Raw genomic sequence first — 9384 nt, 5'->3', positions numbered from 1 at the left:
TTATTTGCGAAACTGTTACTCAAGTCTTCGACATTGTTCTTTAATATTGCGGCCATAAAAGATCCAATTCTTCGTGGTTTTCACTTCTAAGTCTTACTCCTATTTAGATTTCAGTTGTTTTTGTTAAATTTTATCGTGTCGATTGATAACATTCTCTCATCAATTAGCTAATGTGCTTGTCAATATTTCATAGTATCAGTTCAGTAATGTCTGCACCAGAATTAGTTTATCGTCTTTTTAGGTATCGAAAGAAACTCTATTGGGTTTTGTGCAAATACATGTATGATAAAAAAAGGATGATTTTTCGCAAGATTGGAATTTGATGATAAACTGCGTAGATTTCACGAAAGGGATATTTAAATAAAAGGGTTATTTCTTGAAACCTATTTTTTTCTTCCTCAAGATGGTATTTCGCGACGCTGAGCCTGTAATTGTTGATTTTCAATTTCATAACAATAAATTTCATGATCACCATCCTTCATCGGTCATCTAAGTTACGATATATCGGTTTGAAGCTGTACCTCTCTACAACTTTCCGATGACCCCCGAGTCTACATTCATACTCCTCATCTTTGACGTCTGTTATTATTTCTTTCTTTTGCGGAAATCTATTTCTGTGAAAATTTGATTCTTATTTGATTTTCGGTTGGGGTGTGTGATCTTTAACAAAGACCAAGGGCACTTAGACCTAGTGGTCCATTCTGCCATGCTTAACCTTTCCGCATGAAGACGGAAAAAGACAACCACAATTAAGGTCATGGTCACCATCCAACCTCCGCCTGGACCCAGCATTGCGAACCCTTGTTCATCTAACTGGAACCCGTGGAGCAATGTGGTTAGATTATTCATATTTACTATACTCGTCAATTATGAATAAATGACTGAGTAAATCGCAATATTTTTGCATTTGCCGACTTGAAATTTAGATTCTTCCATCATACAAAATTTTCACGTTGAACGTGAAATGCTCTTATATATGTTAGGGAAGAGCAGTTCCTCATTCCCTGTTCCGCCTGCGGTTTCCCACTCCGATCCGTTTTCTGAAAAAAATCACACAACTTGTGTGAAGCTGAGGGTGCCCAGAGGCGTCCACCCCGAATGGAACCCTACCCTCCAGCCGGGTTGTTTTCTACACTCTACTCTCTGGAATAGCACGTACCTAACTTAGTCATTTTTGTTATAAAATATTTAATTCCAACATGCATTGAGTTATTGTGGTCTTTTTCCCTCGGCGCCGCCTGTAGGCCGTTTCCGGGATACCGTCAGTGAATACGACGGGCGACGTGGTGGCGGCCGCCAATGACAGCTCTCGCGGCACGTGCGATCGGATCATCTATATCCTCTATCCGATCGGGATGCTCATCTCCATCATATTCCTCACGCTGTCCCTTCTCGTGCACGCCTACGTACGTGAGATGAGGAACCTCCACGGGAAGTGCTTGATGTGTCACATCTCCAGCCTCCTCACTGCCTACGTCTTCCTCACCCTCGTGCAGGTGTTCGGCAATTACCTCGATGACAACTTCTGCATCTCCGCAGGTGAGTGTGAGCGAGTCCCATTTGTGAACGAGACCACTTTGCGGAACTTTTCGACACGTTTCGCGAGAAAAAAAGCGTCCGTTTGTTGCCAAATTTCGCGCCTTCAGACCTCGAGGTTTAAGGAACATATATAGAGAGGGTGAGTCCCTTTTTTAGTTCGTTCGATACCTACCTATAGAACGTTTTAAGTAGGGAAAATTTCAGTTGCGGAAATTTTCGTTACCAACCCTTCGAGCAGAGAGGAGTCCATTGCTGCTAAATATGCAGCAAGGATATCTTTCCTGCTCAGCCTGTTCCTTTGCTCAAGGAACAGGCTAGTACTTCCGGGAAAATTTGGCAGAAATGGATGCATTACGTATTATTCGTTCCCTATAGGTCGGCACGCTATGTCGTAGGTGCCCAGATAGGATTGTCTTATCCAGTCCACTATTTTCCAAATTTTTTCTATGACGATGCCATTCGGGCGTTCAAATTTTGTAGGACACCCCACCAGAAAAACATGCGAGGAAATCTGAAAAAACAATAAAAAATAGTCACCAATTAGAATGGGAATTAAAATACCCCAAAACTTAAGACTTAGCACAATTTTATATCCATGCATCAGTCGATCTATTCATGTTATTTTAATGTCTGCATATTTTTATTTATTTTTAAATTGGTTAATTCGCCGTCCAATAGGATCCGATATGGGAAACTCAGTTTATAAGATGATAGTTTAGAGTATCCTTCAAAAGAATATAATTTACCTGAGCGAGGACATCTTTTCCTGGCTATAATATGGTTCTCAGTTGCGGTTCTTAGTTCTTATTACATCGCATAGCCCTTTTTCCGTTTTTTCATGTGCAAGATTGACTTCTATTTGTTCAGAGACTTAATTCTGTCTTCTATCTTATTAAGATGAGAATTATTCATTATTAAACTCAGGAAGTCTGTTCAAACTAATTTCAACAAGACCATTAGTAGCTGCTAAAAATTCCTTCCACCAAATTATTCTCTTTTACCACCCTATTTATTTTCCATCCTACTTTGCACGTGACATAATAATTTTTTTATCGCCTGCGGACTTGGTTTCTTATTTACTGCATCCTTAAAATGATCAAATGCAATATTTATTCATCTAATGTGGAATAAAAATCAACCCATTTACACTCCCTTCGTGAAGTTCCATTTCTTTGGTAATGGTGACAACCCGTTTGATCGTTATCATCGAGTGGGATTAATAGAGTTTAGACTAAGACCTAATATCCTCTTGTCTTTTTCAGCCTTCATTGTGTACTTCTCCTTCCTGTCGACCTTTCTCTGGCTCAACATCATGTGCATCGACATGTTCATCGCTTTCAGGTAATAAATTGAAACTCATTTTTTAAAATAAATTTAACTGCTTCAATTATGAGTGAAATTTCTCGTCTAAAGTTAAATTAAGACCTTCAGTTTTCGTATCGTCTGTCCAACTTTCTCATTTATTCTCTATAAATGTTTTATGAATAACATAATGATACAGTTTGATTGTTACGGAAATTATAAATTGATTCCTCTTGTGCTCCTTGACCAGTGGCATGCGGATGATGGCCGGTAGTGCACAGGAGAGGGAGAGGAAGAAGTTCATGATGTACGCAGCGTATTCCTGGGGCATCCCTCTCGTCATCTTGGCGATCTCCCTCTACACGGAGTTCGGCCCTGTCCCCGATTACATCCTGAAGCCCGAGTTCCGAGAGACTTGCTGGTTCAATAGTGAGTGCAATCCTATGAAGATTGATTGGTTTTGTTGCAGCTCTGCAAACTATATCCCATTCCCTGCCAATACATTCATTCCCTCATTGCACTGACACTTCTACTTATATATCGTATTTTTTCCTTGGCCTTACTCTGCAATTTTCCCCTCTTTATGATCCCTTCAGTTAGTAAATCATCGCACCACAGGATAATTTCAATAAATCAAAGGCAGTCATTCTCGCAAAGAAACTTGTGAAAAACTATGTCATTTTACCCGTCTGGGGGAGATTTAGGTAACTTATCTCGTGTTTTCACCTTTCCCATAAGAACTAAATCGAACTTGGGTTAAACTTAACGTTAAGTAAAGTAAATTAAAGAAATTGAGAGAATCGTCAAGTGAATTAAACCTCTGTATTATTGTAAAATGTATGTTTGCTTGCTCATTTTTTTGTTTGTAGAATTGATAAATTACAGCAATTGCCTTGTTCTTATTACTTGCTTTTAACACCTTGATAATTCGTTTCAGGGGTATAATGTAGCAAAAGAATGTTCGTTTTATTATCGAATCAGTTTATTTATAAGCCGAGAATTGACCATAATTAATGAAGAGTTTTCTAAAATGTGACAAATGTATCTTTAATTGGAGTGAATTCTAATGGTAATTGGTGTTTTTGCAAGAAAAAAATTACTTATTAGGTCTAATTTTAGCTAAACCAATTTTTAATTAATTTATTCAAATCAACACGATGGAGGCAATAATACGTGATTGAGGGTAATACGGATGAGAGGGTATTACATGTATGCATCTCGGAGTGCATGCTACTCTTCATGTCAATTACCAATGCAAGGGAGGAGTATTCATTATCCAAGGATCATGAAATTCTGCCCATTTACACGCTAACTCACAGAAGGGTATAATTCAATCGTTGATAAATTCCACTTTTTTTCTCAATTAGGCGCGCAAGGTGTACGAAATTACGGGCCCAACAATTTTTCTGCTTTATTTCAACGACTGTAGATGTTCTCTATTTGTTTATTCATTAATGAAACTCGTATATTGAATTCCAGTCCATGTATTTTGAATTTTGCAAACTTTTACTGGATATATTAGAGAAAACTGCACTATATATGTAAATACACTATTTGTGTATTGTCTCTAATTAAAGTTTTTCTTGCTACTTTAGCAAATGTTAGTGAATATTAATATATAAATTTGTTTGATATGTCGCTGATTTAAGTTGAGAAGTCCATTTTAATTTTACATTTGACAGCTCCTAGAGTGTAACAGCGACATAAAACTGTCCACGTAACACGTATGCTATATTAAAATTGATTATCCGAATAACATTACATCCTACATGCCCATTCCATCTTCAGATACTTTTGCGGAAATAACCCTTTCGGTTCCCGTAGCTCTATACTTCCCTTATAATAGCCTCTCCAATCTATTGCCTCTTTTAGATCCTTTAGGTTTTCAAGTCTTCCCCAGTGACAACCACATGTCGTGACTCCTATCTGATCTACACACCCTTCAAGTCTGACGCCCCAATTATACGGGCAATCTCTATTAACGGAGGTAAAGCATCCGGCGGATGGATTGTTATCGTAGTTCCCACCGACATTACGCCCTATGAGATACGACGGCCGCACGATATCGAAATATTACTCTTGGGTACACCCTATTTCCTCCTCACCGAAGTCTCGTAAATGGTAGCAAACAATCTGCAGTGAAATGCAGATAGTCATTTCAATCCCTTCGTCCAAGAGGAAAAAATACCATACGAATATTTAAAAATGGAATTGTGGACTTAACCACACTTCAAGAGTATAACCAGTCAATAGAGTAATACAAATTATTCCATATTATGAGATATTACAATAAGGTTGGACTTGTACATCATAACTTAGCCAATGAGTCAAAAAAAGCCGTCGATATTTAAGATATACTGCAGTTTTTTGGCCAAATTCAAATTCTCCTCATAAATTTTTATCGTGGCAATTTTGTGTCTCCCAACTACCTTAAATTGATTTAAATATTGCTTCCGAGTAGCGCTCAATCTTACAGATAAAATAAAAGAATGCTTTGAGCGCATCCCAGCACAGGATGGTAACGGAACCATGGCTGTATATTAAAGTTAATAAATCTCCACCTAAATGATGAAACTATTAGCTATGCATAATTCATCAAATTATTATACTTGTGCATGCATTTTTTACCATTCTTCAGAGTAAATAAAAACCATTTTCCCAGTCCATTTCCTCCATCGACTTTACAACTTCCCTTCAATCACTTCTTCAGCAAACTTCCCATTTCTCGCAGATAATTTTTAGTTCTGTGGTCGAAATAAACCTTCCAGACTCCTATTCTTAATTTATTACGTATTGTATTAATTTAAAATCATAATTTCAGGGTGAAATAAATCTCTGGTTGGTTTGTTTCGAAAATCATTCTTTCTCTGTTTCCTTTTCGTTCAGTTTCCGTCATTTCGAGCACAGGTGACGATATTTTCAAACAGTCTGTTTCAATATCTCTTCCAGGTGACAGTAGCAGGATCGCCTACTTTATTGCTCCTGTGGGGGTGATAATCGCTTGCAACATCGTCCTGTTCGTTTTGACGGCCCTCAAGATCTACAGATTGAAGAGGGAGACGAGGGTGCTGAAGAAAGGCGACAGCAGGCGGCATCAGCAAGACGGTGACGACAACAACCAAAGGTCTGAGTGAATCGATTGAGTTTGTGCGTTACGTCACGTCAGAAGCGACTCTTTTTAAGATTCATTATATTAGATTTGCCGATAAACACATGCGCACCTGTTTTAGATTCTGAATTTTGTATTTACACAACATGACAGTTTAACTCTTAATAGCTCGCTAACAAATTCAGTCGCACTCCAAATTACCCAGACGAGATTTCATTGGCTGGCGATTGCTTTGGTAGCCGCGGCTTTCTTCAGTAAAAGATGCCCTTAATTTGTCGATAGTAGTGAGACTATATAAATCTTATCGTTGTAAGAATCTTGGGTTAGTTCATCATATTATACAGTCATTGCACTGCTAATTCACTTCCTAAACATCTTAAAAACTTCGTTAAAGTAGTAGAATATTACTTTAGTTAAGCGATTACACTCCTTGAATAGACCCAATCGGAAAATTAATTCTTACCTTTGTCGATTTATTGAGCTCTTGCTTTTAGTTTTCATTTGGATTCATACTTTTGAAGTATACCTGTGCATTTTCACGCACATCACTAATTACCTTCCAATTTTTATAGAAGTCATGGGAGGAGAAGTTTTATCTGAATTATATACTTTTATAGCCGTTTTTTGCGCATGTAATTTAGGAATAAAGAATTTAATAATCTTTTTCACACACTTATTCATCTGCGTAAGTAACTAGATTTTAGCAGTATATCCTATATAGAAGTATGTAAATCATTATTAATATAAAATTGACATCATGCCAACAGAGATTAGTGACTATTAATGAAGCATGTATTTCAGTTAGCCATGCATTTAAAATAATATAATTGCTCGTTTATTATTTAGAAAAACAATCATACTATTTGCATTTATTTATTCGTAAGTAATAAGTTGGTCCATGGTCTATCAGAACGTGCGTTGAGACTTGGATAAAATGAGGTTTGGATAGACATATGCACAACCAACAGTTTGTTTTTACTGAAATTTCGACACCAATCTTCTATTTCAATGTGTTTCCAGGTTCAAGCTCTACCTGAAGCTGTTCATCGTAATGGGTGTCAACTGGGCGCTAGAGATCATCTCGTGGATCGTGGGTGGGGACTGCTACTGGATACCGTTCGACTTGCTCAATACCATGCAGGGCTTATTCGTGTTCTTCATCTTCGTCTGGAAGGTGAAGATCCGCCGCAAGTTAGCTAAGTCTCTGTGCCCCAGATTGGCGGCCAAGCTGAAGTTCATGGTGCCTACGACCACCCTCAATTCCGACCGCAGGCCCTCGGGCTCCACCGCATCGTCCAACATGGTCAACTCATGTGCCGACGACAACAAATTCAAACTGGACACTGTGTCGGCCAGGATAGCAGAGACCGTGCCGTCTGCGGAAGTGACTACCGTTACTTGAACCGCGGCCGGCAGGACACCCTGGACGAAATAGTCGAACTGTGTGGGCAGCACATCAACACCCAAATCCCTGGATTAGGGAACAACTCCCCTTCTCCTGAGTTCTCAGCTATCCGGAATCCTGAGTGTAAATGGAGCGGCGATTCAACTGCTGTGACGGGTAGTTTTCCTCGCTACTGCTGTCGCTTAGGCTCCGGATAACCTCCGCGAAGAGGAAGTGTCTCTGAAGGTTACATCAGGCTCGATGGAGGTCGGGAATCACACACTTTCAGATTGATAACCCATGGGAATATATCGGATGGGAGATGGACCGTTTTGTGTCTTTGTTGATGTTGACGTCGGCATTACATTGTAACTCCATATTCTCTCCGATCCCTGCCGTAAACATATATCCCATGTGTTTCAAATTATGACAGCTCTGGTGCACATACATCAGCAATAACTAAAGCGGAGAAGAAGAATGTTGAAGACGTTGATATCACACACATCGGGATATCATGGTTTTCGGGATAAAGTTTCGTGACTTTAAGCATTCCCAGTATCGAGGAGGGTGAATTGATTACCCGCGCTGACTGTTTATGATCAGTATCAACTACTGTGATCCTAGTGTAGTGCCAGAGTTTTTGCTCTACGGCAAGTTGAACAAAGACAGTAGTCTGAAAACATCTCTTGATTCGAATGTCTGCGTTTAAACCCGTGGATGACAACCTAATGCGCTGGGCTCTTTGGAAACCATGACCAGTGCGTCTGTATAGTAACTTATGTGTCACGAGCGTGTGTTTGAGTTTTTAAGAGTTCTCCAGATGGTCTCAGCTCATAGGCGTTTTCATCCTAATATTATAGGTTTATTGCACTTTCAATGGGGATCTTGTGTGACTGTATTGAGAAATGGGGATCTCGTGTGACTGTATTGGTTTATTGAACTTTGCTTCTAAGGCGGTTCCAAATGCGTAATAGACATCCATGTATGATATTTTCGATTTGCATAAGTATTTTGCATTTGCATAAGTATTTTGATTAATCATTAGGATGGATTTCCGACTCTGACTTCCGTACTAAGGAACTGGCTGTCTCTCTAAAAGAAACATCGAGCAGGGTGCAACTCCATCCTCTCCCTTTCTTGTTCTCATAATTCAGCTTGGAGAATAAGTTAATAACCCGTTTATTGCAGTCATCATAATGTGTAAGTATTGTACTTACTGGATCTACAATCGGGTTTGTATGGATTAAAAAGGAATGGTTATCATTCCTCATCGATAATATTTTTGTATTATAAATTCTACAATCACATCTCCTTTTACAATTCATTATACTTGTAGAATTTTTACACAACAAAGGTGATTGTGCCATCAGGAGTAAGAATGTAAAACATGTCTAATTTAGGAGAAGGTACCATGTATTTCATTGAATTTGCTGTAATTAGAAATAAAATTATTTCAAGTAATTTTAGAAATCTCACATCAATTTGACACAGGATAGATAGGGATAAGATGCTAACACGACAACTTTTAGCAAAAGCAATGATCATTGGTTTACTCGAAATATCCTCTTCTGTCTTCAGGACAGGTTCAAGGCAGTCTAGGTAGGCCGTGAACTTATCCTAAATTATATAGATCAGCTCAAGAATGATACTACAAAAGCTCTTTTGTTTGAACTACTCGTAATCAATATTCTTTTATCTATGATTCTTGACAGAAACTCTTTGCGTGCTGTGCATGCCTCTTGCGGATGGCTTGCATATAGATGTAGATGAGTTCCTCTTTACGATTATCAGCAACCGAGTAAAAGTATTAAATTGAAAGGATGTTGTTTTGTGTGGATTTTCAGCGATAAATTACGAGAAATCGTCTTTTGGAAATAAATTCCGGCTGATGAGAAACTTGTTGAATCGTATCGCTAGTCACTACAAGTGGCAACTTGGCAAGGAAAGTGTAGAGAATTTTTACTTCTATTCACTGCACTTCATCCATCTGTAAAATTGGTACACGCTTCAAAACATTCTCTCAGGATTTGGAGACTTAATTATCGTGAAC

The 9384-nt window shown here is 38.6% G+C and overlaps 1 protein-coding gene across 1 annotated transcript; it reads left to right on the top strand.

Annotated features, from left to right (window-relative positions):
• Positions 1-1800: 1800 nt before the first annotated feature.
• Positions 1801-8728, top strand: LOC139692497 (G-protein coupled receptor Mth2-like). The gene is made up of 5 exons (XM_071590715.1): positions 1801-1852; positions 2802-2880; positions 3092-3270; positions 5791-5965; positions 6971-8728. Exons 1-5 carry the CDS (start codon positions 1801-1803, stop codon positions 7350-7352), a joined length of 867 nt encoding a protein of 288 aa, XP_071446816.1. The 3' UTR covers positions 7353-8728.
• Positions 8729-9384: the final 656 nt, after the last annotated feature.

Source organism: Hetaerina americana, unplaced genomic scaffold, assembly GCF_022747635.1.
Source record: "Hetaerina americana unplaced genomic scaffold, ioHetAmer1.1.p SCAF_4, whole genome shotgun sequence".
Taxonomy (NCBI): domain Eukaryota; kingdom Metazoa; phylum Arthropoda; class Insecta; order Odonata; family Calopterygidae; genus Hetaerina; species Hetaerina americana.
Note: the sequence above shows the minus strand (reverse complement) of the source record. Positions and strands in the feature narration are given on the sequence as shown.

Bases quoted from the DNA above. Each gene is read 5' to 3' on its own strand.
- LOC139692497 (XM_071590715.1), top strand. From the start codon at position 1,801: ATGCAGCAAGGATATCTTTCCTGCTCAGCCTGTTCCTTTGCTCAAGGA. The intron at 1,853-2,801 runs GCTAGTACTTCC...TGTCTTTTTCAG, and splicing joins TTCCTTTGCTCAAGGAACAG to CCTTCATTGTGTACTTCTCC. The intron at 2,881-3,091 runs GTAATAAATTGA...CTCCTTGACCAG, and splicing joins GACATGTTCATCGCTTTCAG to TGGCATGCGGATGATGGCCG.